Here is an 18,530-nt window from a genome sequence, read left to right on the forward strand (position 1 = left end):
AACAGCATGTGCATGTGTGTGTATTTTTATTTCTAATCTGATACTGTATCTTCAAATGTTTCCAGATGGGGAAATTACACATCGGTAAGCATTAGACCAATGTTTAAGAAGAACAATTATACTTTTGTTGTGTTTCACCAGCAAACCTGCTGGCCTTTTGGTGAAACCAATGAACACTATTGAGAAGTACGACTTTTTTTTTTAATTGAGGAACAATACAGAGACACAGAAAATAACAATAGATGCAATTTTCCATTATGCTCTCTGACAAACATCTTACCACAAATGGAATCAGTCATTGTTCTTTAGTTTTCTTTTTATACTCTGCAATTCTCTTTATATATTTAGCTTTGGCAATATAGAATTGTAATTCATGCCGCAAAGGCAGTCTAAATTCGATGTTGAGTGAACAGACAGAGAGAACCATTAAAGCGCTAGGATCCATTGTGAGGTCTTAAGAGTCCACAGGTACAGTATTTTCCTTATCAATACTTATATACAGCAGAACCAGAACACAGTTTAGGACCATATACACATGAACAAACTGACAGAGAAGCACTTGAACACTGACAATAGCTGCTTAAGATCGAACACAGATGCTGACTGACTGACATGAGTGTCTGAAAAAAAAAAAGAAAGGATACAGGGGAGTTGAACAAATACGAGTGAGTGCTCGTCTTTCGTGTGCATGAAGTTCGTTGCATGTTTCAAACCTGAGATCAAGACTAAAAGGGAAGATGTAAAAATGATGCCATTTGTTAATCCACAGCTAAACATCTCGGAGGGTTGCAGCCACGACAGCAGTCAGCATCTGAATTTGAGCTTAAGGTGTCAAGGGTCACAACTTTGACCATTGATACAGCACAGGTGGACACCTATGACGAGGTTAAATGTCGTATTGATTCTGTGTCATATAGAGAATACTCATGGTGCTCCTCCGCCTTGTTATGTGTGTACGAATGCTACTACAGCACACAAACATCTCACAAAAGTCCAAGAGTAAATGCACCCCGAGGGTTCATGAGTCATCATAAACATCTTTGAACGTGAAAACAAAATGAACTGAAACGGCAGCAAACGTGCAGACAGACTGCGTATGCATATGTGTCCTCGCAACACACAGTATTACTTGCACACAAACAAACGCGTGTTTACGCGCACATACTAAGATACAACTCTTGTTCCTATAGAGAACAGTAGGCTTATAATTAACACTTATGGGAGGAGTGTACAATAAATAAATACTAAATGAATTCGAGTGTATATCTCGGCAAATTAGCCCCTCCCCCGTACACGCAAAAGACATTCACACACATACACTCCCATGCAATAAAAGCAGCTTATGTGCCATGCTGCATTTTGGAATGAAGACGGCAGCACGTCGGCTGGGCATATTTTCATGTCGAAGCGGCAAGTTCCGGTGGCGGCTGACTTGGCGAAGGGTCGGAGGGGGAAGAGGTTTCGGTGGATGATACTAGGATGTGGTTCTGCTGGAGCATACCTGGACCACAGGCGAGCAACAAGCGCACGAAAACACACACCACAAGACAAGTACAATACTGTACATAGATACATGGAGATGGTCGACTGGCAGGAGATCAGGAGTCACGATTTGCACTAATGAGTGGGCGGGGCAGCAGAGCCATGGCTAAGAGAGAAGGGAGGAAGAAGAAGGGCGACCCCTGTGGATGATTATGGCGGTACTTGTCTTGTTGGCGATGGTGGTGGTCGTCGACTTGAGTGAGCATCGAACGGCGATGTTGAGGAAGGCGACAGAGCGACGCAGGTGGGAGGAAAAAGAAGAAAAAGAAATCAATCAGTCCAAAGACTGGAGCATTAATAGACAATTCATTTCACACCAAAAATGCGGAGGACGAACGGTCATCATGCACGCTATCGGAAATATGTTGAGAGCCAAAGAAAATGCAAGTTATCGTCACACACTGGTCGCAGAAGACACTGCATTAGTCACATGAGCAATGTACAGCAAAGTCTGTTTTATACATTTAACCAGTTGAGGAAAAAAATATTCATTCTGACACGGAAAAATACCTGGATAAAGTAGTTGAAGTCACGTTTATTAGCTTTGAAAAGAGCTCATATTAGCAAGTTACTGCAGGATGTCCTGATGCAAGGCAACCAAGAACGCACGATACCATTCGACCCTCATACGCAGAAACCAACTCACTGCAATGTAAAAAAAGAGCAGAGGTGGCCATTCTGTCAGCACTGACGGAAGGGCCGTTTAATCGGTCAGTATGTCAGGAAATTTTTTTTTTTAAAGGATGGACTAAGTCCTGACGGGGGATGGGTTTTCGTCCGTCAATATCATCATCACTAACAGGGTCATGTTCTGACGGAGCTCTCAGTCCATCACTGATGGACGCCTGTTTTGCTGATGACTCAGAGAAACATGCTCTGCCTGTCTCGTGTGTTTGTTCGTGGGGCTGAATAGAAGCAGGTTTGCTTCCATTGACTGTACATGGAGACGCTTTGTGCTTCCTGTCCAGTAGGTGGCGGTGTGCACAAAAGAGCTGTAAAGCACCAATGAACCAAGAAGAAGAAGACTATGCTGAATGAATAGGAAACAGATCAACGGGAGGGGGACTGTTTTGAAATATAATGGTTAACCAGCATCCTGGAACAATTAAAGTTTCAAGAAAATAATTGCTCTGTGGAATTTGCCTTGTTTTTGAGTTACAGTTGCACTGATGCACAAAATGTTTGTAAGAGTGACTGGAGTGCCCGGTTCTAATAGCACCGGTCAAGATACAGGATGCCAAATAGTGATCAAAACTTTGGGAGGTCTGTCTAATCTGGTTTCGTATCTCTGTGCCGAAATGAGCCAATTATCTGTTAGGCTGACATCATACAGACAAGTATCGGCCACCCTCTCCCCCATCTGACAAAAAAATTAAATTACATTTGGGTTGCAATGTCATTCCATAGATATAAGTTCATCTAAATATTATTCTGACAAAAGAAAATCTTAAATGACAACCACTGTATCACTTTTTCAAAGGGGTTCCTTGCTGATAAATTACGTAAAGACCTCATCGAGTGAAATCCAAATGATCACGTTGAATTCTTTTCATTTCATTCTCACCATTACCTGACTTCTCCTCCGCCTGCGCTTTGCCAAATATGTTTCCTCGTAAAGCGCAAAGCCAAGAGTAAAACAAACATCACACGGATTCTTGTACTCACCTGGGAATGCTTGGGGGGGCTCGATTTGGGCGGCTGGGAGCCTGGGGGCTCTCAGCACTGTTATTGAAGGGCCCCAAGGGACCTGGACGGTTTGGTGGTGGTGGGGCTCCTCGAGGTGCCGGGCGCTGGCCTGCAGACATCCTCCTTGGGGCAGTGGGACTTGGAGGAGGAGACCTACGGGGGTATTTGGAATGTTTGGAAGAAGAAAAAAAAAACCCTGAGTACATGCTTCCTGTTTTTGACTGATTCAATTCCACATCATTGCAAGATGTTTTTGGAAGACGCTGTCCGCAAAGTACCTGCGACCGCCGCTTGATCCCCCGACCCAGGAGTTGTCAACAGGGGGTGGCAGAGGAACGGTGATGGTGGTGGTTGAGATATCCCCAATGATCGCCAAGGCCTCTTTGAGGGCCTGGTGGGTCCTCAGCACCTCATCCCTCCTCTGGGCCTGCTCCTGGGACTCATCCATCAGGGCGTTCTGGTCACCTGCAGAGTACAGCTGGGCCAGCAGCTCGGCATTGATGAACTCCTTGACCTAGTCGTCCAGAGAGGAAGTGTAGAGTGAGCATTCGGGCGCGGAATCAACTGCAAATAAACATAGGGGGGTAGGAAATGAGTAACTTGTTTACATTATTGATCATGAGATGCATGATGGCCTTGGGCATAAGATCTCGAATGCACTTGTTCACAATGGCCATGTAGGAGTCGACCAGGTTACGAATAGTTTCCACTTTCCGCTCCAGCTGAGGGTCCATGGAGAAGTTATCCGAGGTGGTAGTGGACGACTCACTCTCGACCTTTTGAGAATTCCAGAAGAAAAGAAGACATTTAAGTTTACAAGGCCGCATGTGGTCAAAGGAAATGACCGAGGCTATTGATGGAGGAATGACAAAAACACTTCAACGTGATGAAAACGGTATGGAAAAGCACGGAAAAAGTTCGTGCGGATTACACAATGCTTTTTGGACCAGACATAACAATCGCTAGACGTAAGTGTGCTCACCGTGGTGGTCTTCTCAGGGTAGACCCCGGCACGTAACAGAGAAGACTTCCAGCTGTCCACATCATCCTGTGAGTCACAAGCCAGTTCCAGAGTGCGATTGTCCTTGTACACATTCCTGGATGCCACAGCAACAACGTGCATCAAAAATGAGTCATATGTGTCAAAACACACTTGTGTAAATAAGACGAGCGGGTGACTCATAATCCTCAATAAAGCGCAAAAATACGACATCGATTTGAATCAAAATCTAAAATCTGAATTAATAGCCCGATCGTGAATAGAATGGAGTTCTTACGACGTGTTGTTGGATGCACTCAAGCGCACACGACATCACCCGTAATCCAAAACATATTTCAAGTCTTGCGCCCGGGCCTAAAAACTCTTTTTTTTAAGTGTCACGTGGTCAATACAACTCCAAACTCATTTTCGGAAGCACCGGTCGCTGACCTTGACTCCGTATTAAAAATGCAGAATATGTGCTTGCTGGACATGAAACTCTTCTCGACGTCACGGACTTTCAGGTTGTCCAGGGGGAGCATGTACTTTTTCTCTTTCTCCTGTGAACGAGAGCAAAAACGCCCTTTATTGTCGGAGCTGACAATTGTGCAAGGATATTTGCGCACACAATAGTCCTGGGTGATGTTGGCAAAGCAGGAGGTGAAATTTGGTCTGAAGGGAAAGCGAGAGTGGGGGTGAGTCGAAAGAGAAGGGGTGACAGGAGAGAGGAGGAATGGGGGAGAAAGGAGAGTGGGAGGTAAAAGTGCGAGCGAGAGGGGGAAAGAAAGAAAGAGAGGGGAAAAAGAGAGGGAAAGAGAGCACATGTGGAAGTCATTATAGAGCGGGTCAGGACGCAGTCGTCGTTCACGGTGAGTTATGCAAAAGGAGAGCTGGGAGCTCAAGGCTGGAGAAAACTCCGGCGCTCAAGTCAGAGGAAATGCAGATGTAGAAAAGCACGGGAGCTCCACATAATGCGCCGCTCAAACACACGTTGAGCTGTTAAGGGGCAAGGCTCAGGCGCGGCTACGGAGATCGCGATAGATGTTTTTTGCGTCAAATATTTCCCATCCATCAGATTTAGACTTTATGTTCATCTCTCATTTTTGATTTTACTTCCTACTTTTATCACCCTACGCTCAGTAGTTTTTCAATATTTTTCTTTCCATTCCAGAGGGGCCCACTTCCTGCCTGATTTTTTTTTGGGGGGGGGGGGGTAGAAGGCGGGAGAGACAGCGAGATTAAATGACAGCCTGGCGTTAAAATTCAACATCTGGTAGTGCTTAGCAGCTCTCGGAGAACCAGAGGAGGAGGAGTGTGTTTGAAGTTAAAGAGACGGCAGGCCAAGGAGGGAAGACTGGCTCGGCGAAAAAACACCAAACTCAATTTGAAGATTTTGGTCCAAGACGTGAAAGCGAACCGTCGCACGATTAAATTAAAATGAGAGAAGAGAGCCGTAGAATCCTGAGAGTCGGCAGACCCATTCGGGGTTGTATTCCCCAAGGGGTCACGACACTCCATATATGGTCACACAGGTCCCCTCCCTCTTCCTCTCTCTTTCTCACTCACGCCCCCCCCCCCATCTCCCTCTTTCCCCCTTTTTTGAAATATCCCCTCCCTGAACGTGCAGCCAGTCTGTCCCAGTCGTCTGGGCGAATATGCCACGTCAGGACTGGATACTCTTCATGGCCGGCGTGACCACAATGGACCGCGCGGGGGGACCCGGGGTGCAAAACGACTGAAAAGAAAAAAAAAAACAAACGCGCCAAGAGATGTGCGCCTAAAAGCTGGGGGAAGCGACAACTCTGACGAGCGAATTGCACTTTTAGGAGCTTTCGGTCGCTGGGATCCTTGGTGCCAACACGGGAGGGCACAGACGACACCACCGAGCCGCGAGCAACCGGAATGGCGGAAAACAGCGAAAAGGCCTGACACTTTATTCCGGCTCCGTCCACCCAGTGTTCAGACTACCTGTTCATTGTCATACTGGTGTACAGTAGTCTGCACATTGGTTAGACTGGGCATGGACCTTCTTCTGTCAGTTTCTCTTTCTGTGTGTGCGTGTGTGTGTGTGTGTGTGTGTGGCTGTTTCCGAGCGATCCAATTGATTTGTTTTGTTTCTCTCTTTCCCTTGCTTCACTTTCATCCGAACGAATGTATAATCTCACCTAAGTGATTCATAACTCTCACACCTCCCTCCTTTTCATTTCTTTTTGGCGAATAAACATGAAGCCGTTAACTCGTGACGGAAATGTCCGTGAAAACCAACAGGGTAGAAGTCTGAAGATTGAGCGATATGATCGTCAAAGTGTCGATGTTTCAAACATTTTTTTATAGCCCCGATGAACGAGTAAGTGTGCGGGCTACTAGCCTAGCACTTGGAGGAAGATGTGGTTCGCGGGAGGGGGGGCAGGGGGGAGGAGCATAGGTGCCTGCAAAGCATCAAACACCAGCCAAAGGAGAAGGGGACAATCAATCAAGTGGAGTTTGGAAATACAGTCAGACCCAAACAAAATGATTTCAGTGGGTGGCCGTAATGGACTTGGGCAATTTGACATGCCAGCACATGCATTTCGCTGGGGTAGGTTGCCACAGAAGCCTATCGAAGACGCCATTGTACTCATCTACGCTGAATTTATATGTACGCGTAGATGCATGGATAAATCAATGAGTTTTTAGAACGGGAGAAATTTGTGGAATGCTCAAAAGGTTCACCTAAGTTTTGCTGAATACTTTTGGTCAAGGAGGGGTTGCAGGTCACCTGAATATTGAGATTTACATTTTTTTTGTTTCTCGCTCCAGAATCGTTAAAGGCTGATGTCTGGGATTAAAAACTCGACCTCTTCCGAGGCCCAACCACACCAAGGGGAGACACACACGCATGTGGATGTGACTTTCGAAAGTTCACAGGGTGTAAAGCAGAAATATACACGGCCAGCCTCGCGGAGTCTATAATTTCCTGCATTGCCACACTAAAGTATCAAATAACAATCTGAACCCCCCCCCCCCCCCCACACCCCCGCGGTGCAGCCTGACCCCGAGTGGTGTTCATACATCTTGGGTTCCTGTGAGCGAAACATGTGGTTGACATTGGGAAGTATCCAAATTTGCAAAGATGAAACAAATGCCCCAATTCCCAGGAGAAGGAACCGCGCTCATACGAAAGAAATTATGGAACGCAAAAAGGAAAAACACGTCGCTCCACACGCGCGACCATTTGAAAATCATTTCCAATCGACGATACTTTCATCGAGGCTGGTGTTGATTTAACATGGTGCCGACGAATGATTGCAATCGAATGACGTCGCAAAGTAACGAATGGGATTTTTTTTTTTTTTCTTAGCGCCGCATCACGAGCCGAAGAGGTTGCAGTGTGTCCGCCTATCTACACTTGCTGTGCAGAATATCCTCCAAACTGTACAGCAGGCACAGACAGGCAGATAGGCGACAGCCGGCCAACCGAGGCATCCGCCACATCTGCGCAAGCACCTGGGCTCAGTCATCGCCGCTACTTCTGTTATTATTACACATGTCAACGATTAAATGCACTTAACTGGTGTGAGTCATTTCCATTTCGGGCATGTGCCACACTTTTCTCAGTTAGCCTTGTTCTCCACCGCGCGGTTTCAAAAAAAAAAAAAATGGCTCGGTCGTTCGTTGATGGAATGTTGACATTGCGGAACGGAGCACGCGCGTTTTACATTTGTTTAGAAGGCAGCCAATTTGAGAGCCCGGATCGATGCAGACTGTTGCCACGGCGACAAAATGAAGCGCTTGCCAAATAAAATGTTCTTCCAGCGTCTGACCTCCGTCACCTTTGCTTTGTGTTGATAATGGCCGTGATCGTGCGAACGCGGCGACAGTCACGTCATTTCATGGTGTGTCCTTATCGGTCGGGTCGCACGTTTCATCGAAAAGAAGTTCCGACTCACCTCATCATCCTTGAACCAGGAGAGGCTCTCGGCGGTAAGCACAAACCAGTACTCCTTGGCTCCTCCCTTCATGATGCTGATGTTGTTGATGGTCAGCCAGCCTTTGCGGATGACCTGGGGAGGGCAAGAAGGTCAAAAGGTGTGAAAAAAAAAAAAAATCCATCTTGAAAATGAAAGGCTGCTAGGACAAGGGAAGTGGCGAAGGACACAAGCTCTTCGCCCACCGAGATGTTAATTTGCTTTGGACTGCAATGAAACGTGTGCAGTGGTTAGAGTTAGCCATGTGGTGGTGACTCTACGTCAGTGCGCTGTCATTCCAAGAGGTGAGTCGTCTTATTATTCAGTGACCATCGTGTTAAGTGCTTCAAGACAAACAATCAGACAAGAAGTGTGTGTACGCTGCTGTGTTAGTTGTCGTAACCCCACGAGCCCGGCGCAAACACGCCTGCAGACGTAGTGCCAAGTGGTTAGTAGGTTAGATTACGGTCGGTCTTGCGCCGCCGCACTAAGGAGGTTACCCAAATCAATTCGCAGCCGCTGCCGTCAGCGGCACAAATGAAAAAGCTGCAGCCACATTTTACGGACATAAGTCTTGGGACACACAATCAATTCAATCATCTATCCTTTACTTCCTCTTAAGTCTTACCTCCAAATCTTGCCAAGGGGGAAATACAATCCACAGCCTTCGCCATTTGGAATATACTAAACCGGGAGCACGCAGGCTCTATTATCGCTGCAAAAAGGAGACCAATGCTGTTGAGAGGTTTTGCCGGTGTCCCAATACCTTTGTCCACATATGTAGCGTACACGCACGACAGACTACGGAGACAAATGTCCAACACTAGCGATCCTGGATACAATATTGGAGTCCGCCAAATTCTTGGATATTTCAATGGCTTTATGAGGCACCGCCTTGTCGTCTGTGAGCCTTGTGAGGGTGTCAGACAGCAAACGATTGTTTGGTCATGTCTTACAATCAGGCCTGATGCAGGTGGAGAGGAGGCCTGCAACAAGGAGGAATGGCGGGCTTTTAGAATGGAATACAATCGAAAGGAGACAGATTAGAATAGAATAGGCGTTCATTTATCCTGCAATCTGGAAGGGTTCTCACAAACTTGAAGGTCACTTTAGGCAGATTTCATCAGTCCATATGGAAAGACATTTCGCAACAACAACAAAAAAAGAGTCTTACAGAGGTTAGGTCAAGTTCCCGTGAAGGCAACGGTGGCAGAGAGCACCATACTTTGGGCGAATGCATTATTGCAGCCTCAGATGAAAATTGTAAACCAGACGCCACAATGAGCAAATACTCACCAACAGACACCCATAAGGGGGCAGCTGACTTTCTCACTACGGGATGGGGATGAAATGCAAAGTGGCACCTTGATGACACAGGAGGGCTTCAAACAAAAGCGAAAGGTCTCAACAATGACATTGATGCTGATGGTGGTGGCAAAAAAAGCAAATCCAACGTGATTCTTTGGAACTCAAATGATTCGGCCAAATCAAACAGACACGGTCTGTCCAGTGGCCAGTTTCACACATAATGCGCCATCGTACAAAATAACGGACACATCTAAAAATAAAAACAAAGGCCTATATGTTGTGTAAAGAGCAACAGACAAACTCCAATGCGAGACGACATCTGAAATCGCCATCTTCCATGTTTTTCTACCGACGCGGCGTCCATCCTGCGCTAATCCCTCACCTGATTTGTTGCGGAACTCTGACTCTTGTTAGTTTGACTGCTTCTCTGCTGCGCGCTGTGGGGATGAAGGCGACAATAAAAGAGAGAGACAAAACTCAGAAACGGCATCGCTCTTAAGGTGAGTCTTTACTTTGCAAAGCCAATGAAGTCCTCGTGGTTGGTGTTGATGTAGGAGAGCTGAATGTCAATCACCAGCAGAACCTGAAACAATTGAAATAGACACGTTTTACACCGTCATGAATAGTGAGATAGATAGTTTGGGCGATTTGTTTTCTTATTATTGGTACACAACATATCAAGCTAGGTTAGCAAGCTAAAGGCTAACTTGGTAGTACGTGCTCACAAATGCTTTTTGTTTTTTTTCCCGTGTGATTTTGAAAAACGTTAAGAAAGTGTTTAAAGGTGTCGTTAAGTGATGATTCTGCATTGGTTTTAGTTTTGTTGAACTAAGCTGATTGTTAGGCTCACGTTTAGTAAACACGTATCATCCAAACGCTTCTTTCCTAACATGCAGAAAAATGTTATTTTAAACATGACAGCATCACAAAACGTACACATTCCACATCCATGCACATACAGTAACTTATATTATACCAACCAATATACGTCTGTGACTACGTGCTGGATAGGCACCATTTTGCACAGATCAAAACAAGGACTGTGTGCTACCTGTTCCTTAGCCCGACTCTCTCTGTCACGGATGTGAGAGGTCACAATTCTCTCCGTTTCTTCCCGTAGTCTCGGAAAACATTCCAACTGTGAACACACCACAAACGGCATATCATGACTGCTGATAGAGAACGGTAAAATCACACAAATCAATCTTATCGCTCCTTTTTTTCCCCATAGCTGTCTGCCCTGTATGGGTTCAAATTGTTCAGTCTTATTGGTGCAGATGAATTGTTATGACTGCGTGATAACAGAGTATAAAAAAATCTTCGAATCACCTTGTTGGAACACTGGCGAACAGTGTTGATGAGTTCCTGGATGACCATGTCCACGCACTTGACGCAGGGCTCCTTTAACTTGATGATCTGTTTCTTCACAATGGCTTCAAAGGCCATGTCTGGAGTGAACAGCCCCGTCCTGCCGACCAGCAAAAGAAAGAGAAGAAAAAAAAAAAAAAAGAGTGAATGTTGTTCTTCTTCTCAATGTTACTGTCTTTTCTAAAATGGATGACGCATCTGCCATTTAGAGTCTGTTTTGATACCGTTTTGATCAACTGTCTGCAACAATGGTACGTAAAACCTTCAAGGTACAATCAACAAAAGTAATCAAGCACCATGGGAACCGCTTGTATTTTTGTTCAGGGAAGAAAAAAAAATAATAGTAAATATCTAAATATATTTGATGCTAGTTGTTGCCAACTAGACAGTATATAGATCAGAGAAAATAAAGGCTTCTCCCATTAAAAATCATATTTTTAAGTATCTGGCTTGCCATATCAAGGAGCTTTTTTTTAATGGAGATGAAAGGAGACACAAGGAAAGGCTCCCACCTGATTCCGTGGATGTTCTTGATGGCGTAACTGATCTCACGACGCATCTCCTTCTCATCACATTCCATCTGCAAAGAATACACAGTCAGACAAAATTAGGGAGTTATATTCTATGATCGCTCTCAGAAAGAAAAATCTGTCGGCCTTTCTGTAGTTCAAGCAAAATGATTTGAAAAGCAGAACCACTTGAAACGCTCTCGCCGGCCAAAATTGTTTTGCTCTAATAAATAATACAGATGAATGATGACCTTGACCAGTTCAAATGGGAAACGCTCATGGAAGATGCGGTTGATTTTGGCTCCGCCTGAGAGTTCCACGGTGTCCACCTGGTCTCCTGAACCCTCGATCCTCTTCTCAAAGTCCACAGAGAACTGCTGCACCATCCTGAAAAAGGGATGCACGATAACCAGCAGTAGTCCCAACAACCAGCCATACATGATCCGAAGCGGTTATCCTCACAAGGGGCGCTGGTGCGCTGGAGTTGGGTACACCCCGAACTGGTCACGAACAACCATTCACACTCACAATCACACCTCGGGACATTTTAAGAGTGTTGAATTAACGTAACAAGCATTTGTTTACAATGCGGAGCGGAAACCAGAACACCCGCAGAAAACCCACGCAGATACGGGGAGAACATGCAAACTCCACACGGGAAGGCCGGAGCCCAGATTCGAACCCACAACCTATGCACCGTGAAGCTGATGTGCTAAGCAGTCATCCACCGTAGCGCCCAGTCGCATCATGAAACAGGCTATATATTTTTCAATGGTCCATTAATATGATAGAAGTTATTTTCTGGGTGAAACTGGGTGCTCTGATACTGACTGCAACAGCTGTTTGGTTTTGCGGGATGGGTCATCCGGTCGGTATCCCCGGTATTCCTCGGCTTCTTTGTCCAGAGCCAACAGCTGGGACTGCAGCTTACTGCGAAAAGCTGGCAGAGTGTCTCGGATATGGTTGGTCAGTTGCTATGGGAACACAATTCCAACAATAATCATTTTCATAATATTCAACCTTATAGAAAAAGAAAAAAAAACTGCCTCGATGAGTTATATTCATGCTCGATTGTAAATGGCACGAACAGGAGGGTACAATGTTAATTTTTGCCGTTGTAGCTTGCAGTGATGTGGGAGTCCACTGAGAGATGTTTCGAATATGTGGTTTCCCTGTCAAGGGAGATGAGAGGAGCAAAATTTCTAAAATAATACTCGGTGCACTTTTGCACCACTGCAAACTGCAACCACAATCCCGTCTCTGACAGCGCGCATCAAAAGAGATCATTGATAAAACTGAAATTTTGCTGCCGTGTGGGAGTATATATTCTTATTGTTATTTTTATTTTTTTACTTCCACATGAACACATGTGAGCAATGAAAGTTGTGCAAGGATTTGACCTGGATGGCACTCTTTTAAACACAACCTAAAGTGAAATAAAAACAGCACAACCTAAATCAAACATAAATCCATACATCCAGTAAATATTAAAAGGAAGGAAAAATAACCACGTGAGCAGATTTGTTTATATCGACAGTGTCATGCATCCTCCACAATGATGGGTCAGATAATGAAAGTGAGGAAAAAAAAAATCTAGGCCGCCATCTTATTAATTATGCAAAGTGCACCGCGAGTAAAGCTATGATCACCTGGTTGAGCACTTTCTGCAATCGCGGGGTGCCCATTTTGTCCCCTATGTGCCTGTAAGCCGGATGAGAGAAAAAGAACTTTCTCTCCGCCTCCAGAGCTGCTTTGATATCTTTCTTCCCATCGATGTCCTTCTGACTGCGGTTCACCACTCCAATGTAGCCTGAAAACAAAACAAGAAAAAGGACACAAATTGGCCAAAATAATCACTGGGCCCGGGGGAGGGAGACATTAAAAAAAAAAAAAAAAAAAAAGGAGAAAAAAAAAAGCGGGAACATGCTTGAGTTGCGTAAAGGAGGCTGCCGGCCAGTCTGCTGACAAACCTCTTCTCAGTGGCAGCAGCTTGTTCTCCAGCACATCACGGGCGTCTGTGCCCTCGTCCATCAAATCCAGTTTGGTGATCACTCCGATAGTGCGCAGACCTTACAGGACAGAGGCGACCACACGACCATCACGTCTACTTGTTTCAATCTGCTCCACGTCATCAACTACTATTTCCATTTCATGTTAACATGATTATAGTTAACCCCCCCAAAAAAAATCATTGAAAAAAAAAACTATAACTGAATTTTTTTTTTAATTAACAAAATCAAATGAAAAATTAACTTATGTTTCTGCATTACACAATGCTTAGTGACCTTTTTCTTTTTTTTCAATCTTGCACTCAACATATGTTTGAAAAAACTAAAACAAAGCATTTTCGAAAGCATACAACTTAATAAAATCAAACAAACCTGCCCGAAGAAACTAAGTGAAATGAAAAAGCAAAAGTCAAAAGCAAATACTATCATGAAAAATGCCAAACAACGATAACCCCGATACAAGATGGTTCCTCCTGTCCTCATTCACCACCATGAATCATTCCTCCCCGCCTCGTTGCTTCGTCCGTGTCCTCTTCCCGTTTGCCTTCAAGTTCATTCTCCCGCGCGTCCTCTCTCGTTTCCCTCCCCGCAGTCTGGAGGTCAAATTAACTCCGTCATCCCATCCGCAGTTATTGCCTTGTCCCCGTCAAACGTCTTCTGTCCTTTAGCGGCTCTTTCAATTATCTTCACATCTTCCCCTCCCCGCTCTCTGAGAATGAATTGAAACTCAAGCAACCGCTACTGATAAATGGTGCGCCCAAATTTAGAGAGGTCAAAGCGGAAGTTCAAACACAAATGGTGTTTTCTGACAGCAGACAGATTGGCCGTCTCGCTAAGGATCACGCCACGCGTTGCTGAATCTCTTTTTCTTCCCCCGCCCTCCTTCCTGCAGTCGCCCTTGCCTCACCTTGAGGATCAACGTCCTTCGCCAGTTTAAGGGCGTCTGAGTTGGCCAGGTCGGTGTTGGCCGGAGTGACGGCCAAGATCAGGCAGCTTTCCCTGGTGATGAACTGCATGATCATCTCCCGGATTTGCTGCTCGATGTCAGCGGGCTGGTCTCCGACCGGTACCTTGGTGATCCCCGGCAAGTCGATGAGGGTCAAGTTCAACACTGTTCAGGTGGGAGAACACGAAATGAGAACAAGGAAAGACATTTGGAACGATTATTGGAAACGCATTGAGTTATAGGAATAAATGTCTTCATTGGAACCGGCAGATGAATACAGTTCTTGACTGTTCTCCTGATTGAAATGAGAACAGGGAAAGACATTTGGAACGATTATTGGGAACGCATGAGTTATGGGAATAAATGTCTTCATTGGAAGCGGCAGATGAATACAGTTCTTGACTGTTCTCCTGATGAGGGTTGCGGGTCACCTGGAGCCTATCCCAGCTGACTTTCGCACATCAACAATATGCAAAGCTCACACGGGAAGGCCACAGATGAAATTCAAACCCTAAATCTCAGTTTCATAAATCCACAAATCTTAATTATTTGGCTTGCTTCTGGAAAATTCTCAGCCAAACTTTTGTAGGTGCGTATTGGGAATGTCCCAAATGTTCCCACGGCCGCACTCCAAAATGCTGAAATTGCTGAAAGTCTTTCAGGTGAATCGGTGACCGGTTCACACAAAATTGAAATATGCAAATTCGGCCTGTTCAAGTCCAACAGACATCAGCGTTTAAAAAAAAAAAAAGTCGAACCTTCAACAGCATAAACATACAGCATCTATCATTGAAAGTTGTTGTTGCTTTTTTTTTTTTAACTGATGATGACTGTCTGCTTCATTCTGAATGAACTGTGACTTCAGATGCACGTCGGCACCGGATGTACATCATTGAGTCGATCCTCTTGAGTGCAATAAATGGAACACAGAACAGCAGAGAAACCTTGACGCCCTCTTGTATCACCATCCTTCCATTTTTGACTACAAGAGAGTAATCAAGGCTGCATGACAACCCTCTGTATTTGATCAAGGAATTAAAAAAAAAAAAAGAACAGGAGGGGGGATGACTCACACCACATCGCAGTCTATTTCGATGCCTATTTTGAGTTGTCACTTAAGTGTTGAAAATGGAAGGAAAATGTGGTTTCGCACCATTTGGGGAATACACGCGTAAGTTGATGGGCACGGGAGATATGCCTTTGTTGGCACCGGTGACACGGTCCGTCTCGGCTTCGATCTCCTGGCGGACCTCATCGAAATCCGTGAACTTCTTCCCTTTGCAGTGGAGGAATTCGGCCCATTCTGTGAAAACGGAGAACGTGCAACAGAGAGCGGTGGTGATGGAGCAACATGTGACAGGGAAAGAACGCCGGAGTGGGAGCAGGGAATAAAAAAAAAAAATTTAAAAAAAAGCTCAATTTAAATGACAAAAAAAAAAGACAAGGGGGGTGTGGGTGTGGGGGGGGCGCATTTGACAATTTGTGAGTGTGCCAGCAGCATGTGTGGGTGTACAAATGCGTGGCCAACCCACCTGCAGTAGCGCTGATAAGCTGCAGAACCAGCGGCCTGCGAGTGACAATGCCAGATCCGCGGGGCAGAAAGTCCCTGTGGACAAACAGCCAATCACAATGCATCACTCGAGTCAACGCTAAACATCTTCAGATTGTACGCCTGGATTTCTTGCTATTTATGGTTTCATTAGCTCAAACGCTGGATAGAATGCTGGCCATTTTTACAGCCCGGAATTTCCAGCTGGAAAAAGCAGGGCAACCTGAATTGAAAATGAAGCACTCATTTTAAAATGAGTTTTTGGGGGGGGGCTTAAATGTGTGTTGGTGGACATAATTCCACAAAGCCATAAGGACGGTTGCTCCTCTGAAAAATGTCCGTACTGTACTGAAAAAGCATATTTTGCTCGCCGAATTACATCATTACCCAAGTCAGTTTTCACAAACCACAACAATTTCAACAAACAGGAGTAGAGCTGCCCCCAATTCAGCTTTTGCAGATTCTCATAACCTGGATAACAGAATTATTTTTAAAAAACACACACACACGGGCACAATTTTCAGCTTGCTCAGCAGGACTGGCCAACGCCACAAGTCGGAAGAGTTTAAAGAAAAGCAACACTTGTCATCCATTCAAAGGCCTTCACATTGCCTTCGGCACAGATGGACTGTTGCTCGGCATCAACTCAACAAGAACGAGACAATATTCCTCCATCTGGATTGTGCACTCTTGCATGTCCGACCTAAACTCTTCGCTCCCTCGAAGACCTTCAGGCGTACTACTAGACAGTGTATCAGTACCTAATGTGTGCAGTTACGCCAGCAACAACGCGATCCATACATTCGCTGCACAACTTGTCCCGTTCACAATGAACTGGAGCCCATCCAAGCTCACTTTTAGGCAACCCTGGACTAGTTTCTTCTTTACCAGCACACATGATGTTAAAATCATGAATATTAGCGAATGGGGGGGTGGAATAGGCAGCCATGCATGTACAATATAATGCCAGAAAATGTCAGGCATCATCTTTCTCTAATGAGTGCAAACGGCTGGCTGTAGTTGCCGATTGGGCTGAGATCCCAAAGGTGCCGCTGCAACCTAAATCCAGCTACGCTCGAGTAGTCACAAGACGGGCTGTGTCGTGGTTTGTGCGGTGGACACAATTTAAACCTGGAAGTCTCTTAGCACGGTGACTGCGAATGCTTTGTACTCTGCAGGCCACTAGCGATTGGCCCCCATAGGCTACTTATGTCACAAGGTTAAGGGATTATCCTATTTGCTGTGGTCAATTTTACCTGCCCACAAAGTTCTCCAGCACGGAGCTTTTTCCTGCACTCTGGCCGCCCACCACCGCGATTTGCGGCAGGTCCAGGTTGCACGCCTGGCCGATGGAGCTGAATGCATCCTGCAGCTTGTTGACCAGCGGGATCAGCTCCTCCATGCCACGGTTTCCCATGGTGCCTTTGGACGGAGGGATCAGCGATTGGAGAGAGAAAGAGAGAGCGAGAGAGCCAGAGAGCAAGAGAGAGACAAATAGCTCGGACAGACGGGGGAGATAGAAAGAAAGAGATGGAGGAGGGGATGTGGCGTTGCTATATTAGTCCAGGATACCGCGGAGCTTGGTGATGTAGTGAAGTCATCGAGACACGTATTGCCCCGAGCCAAGAGAGGGTCGGACTGACTATGGAAGAAGGGAGGACTGCAAGAAAGAGAGAGGCGTAGAAAAGAAAGATATGAACAGACAGGGAAAGACAATTGCGCAGTTGCTTATCATCAACACCAACACCGCCCCCCCCCTCTCTCCTACACACATACACACGCTCACTCACGCATAACTAGAGGCCTATCGATTCAAGGGCATTTGGTGGATGACGCGCTCTAGCTTTAAATTCATCAAGCACATGCATTCTCCAAGGCCAAATGGCCCACAAACGCCAGGTGAAGCACCATCATCTTTATACACACCTCGTAAAACACCGGCGTTGTCATCAGGGCGTTATAAGTGACCGCAGCGTGTCAGCCTACCTCGCCTCAGGACCTCCGCGGCGTCGCCGTCGTGCGGTGGTCCCGATCGCTGTCCAGTGCTGAAAGGACGCTCGGATCAGGCGGCGAAGACGCTGCGAGCCTGCACCATTACACGAAAGGCGCCACCTGCTATGGCGGCACTACGGCGGTTCGATGTGCGCTTCCTGCGCGTTAATGATGCTCTCCGGGCTGTGCTACGTCACGCTCTGGGCCGGATGTCTCTCATTCCGAGCACAAATTCACCGTTGACAGATTAATCATTTTACCCTTCTCTCTCCCTCTCTCTGCCTGAAATCGCACTGGATGGCCTCGATGCAGTATATCGACGCGCCGCTAAGCCAATGAGAAACGGCGAGATGGGAGCGCAGGCAAGGGACGGCGGCTTGTGATTGGCTGAGCGGGTGCAGGTTAGGCCTACCTGAGCCCGCCCCCTGTTTACATCCGTGCTACTGGCCGGACTTGGAAGTCATGCGGCACGGCTGCACACCGCCGCAACACACCGACCGGACGAGCCAAAGGCAGTATCACACACATACATAAACATATACACGCACACACACATTTTATTTATATATATATATATATATATATATATATATATATATATAAAGTACGTATCAATGGGATACCTTTTTTGTAACGACAGCGAATATCGTATCGATTTCATTAGGCCTTTCCACTGCGGTCATTTAAAAAAAAAA

General features: G+C 45.9%; 1 protein-coding gene across 2 annotated transcripts; it reads right to left on the bottom strand.

Moving 5' to 3' along the window:
• Window positions 1–2: 2 nt before the first annotated feature.
• On the bottom strand, window positions 3–18,294 carry dnm3b (dynamin 3b). 2 transcript variants are annotated; one of them, XM_019877937.1, is made up of 22 exons: window positions 17,830–18,294; window positions 17,100–17,503; window positions 15,827–15,900; window positions 15,448–15,597; window positions 14,256–14,459; window positions 13,310–13,408; window positions 12,989–13,149; window positions 12,171–12,313; window positions 11,591–11,726; window positions 11,343–11,410; window positions 10,792–10,930; window positions 10,514–10,600; window positions 9,975–10,045; window positions 9,845–9,899; window positions 9,111–9,140; window positions 8,137–8,250; window positions 4,658–4,767; window positions 4,211–4,325; window positions 3,837–4,004; window positions 3,507–3,742; window positions 3,208–3,381; window positions 1,626–1,735 (listed from the first exon to the last, which is right to left on the bottom strand). In XM_019877937.1, exons 2-22 carry the CDS (start codon window positions 17,258–17,260, stop codon window positions 1,693–1,695), a joined length of 2,538 nt encoding a protein of 845 aa, XP_019733496.1. In that variant the 5' UTR covers window positions 17,261–17,503; window positions 17,830–18,294; the 3' UTR covers window positions 1,626–1,692. The 2 variants fall into 2 exon arrangements, with proteins under 2 accessions (XP_019733495.1, XP_019733496.1); XM_019877936.1 differs by lacking the exon at window positions 9,111–9,140 and having other exon boundaries at window positions 3–1,735; window positions 17,830–18,292.
• Window positions 18,295–18,530: the final 236 nt, after the last annotated feature.

The sequence above is a fragment of the Hippocampus comes genome, unplaced genomic scaffold (genome assembly GCF_001891065.2).
Source record: "Hippocampus comes isolate QL1 unplaced genomic scaffold, H_comes_QL1_v1.1 scaffold317, whole genome shotgun sequence".
NCBI classification, from domain to species: Eukaryota; Metazoa; Chordata; class Actinopteri; order Syngnathiformes; family Syngnathidae; genus Hippocampus; species Hippocampus comes.

Bases quoted from the DNA above. Each gene is read 5' to 3' on its own strand.
- dnm3b (XM_019877937.1), bottom strand. From the start codon at position 17,260: ATGGGAAACCGTGGCATGGAGGAGCTGATCCCGCTGGTCAACAAGCTG. The intron at 13,409-14,255 runs GTGAGGCAAGGG...CTGTCCTGTAAG, and splicing joins GAAGGACGTTGATCCTCAAG to GTCTGCGCACTATCGGAGTG. The intron at 4,005-4,210 runs GTGAGCACACTT...AATTCTCAAAAG, and splicing joins ACCCTGAGAAGACCACCACG to GTCGAGAGTGAGTCGTCCAC.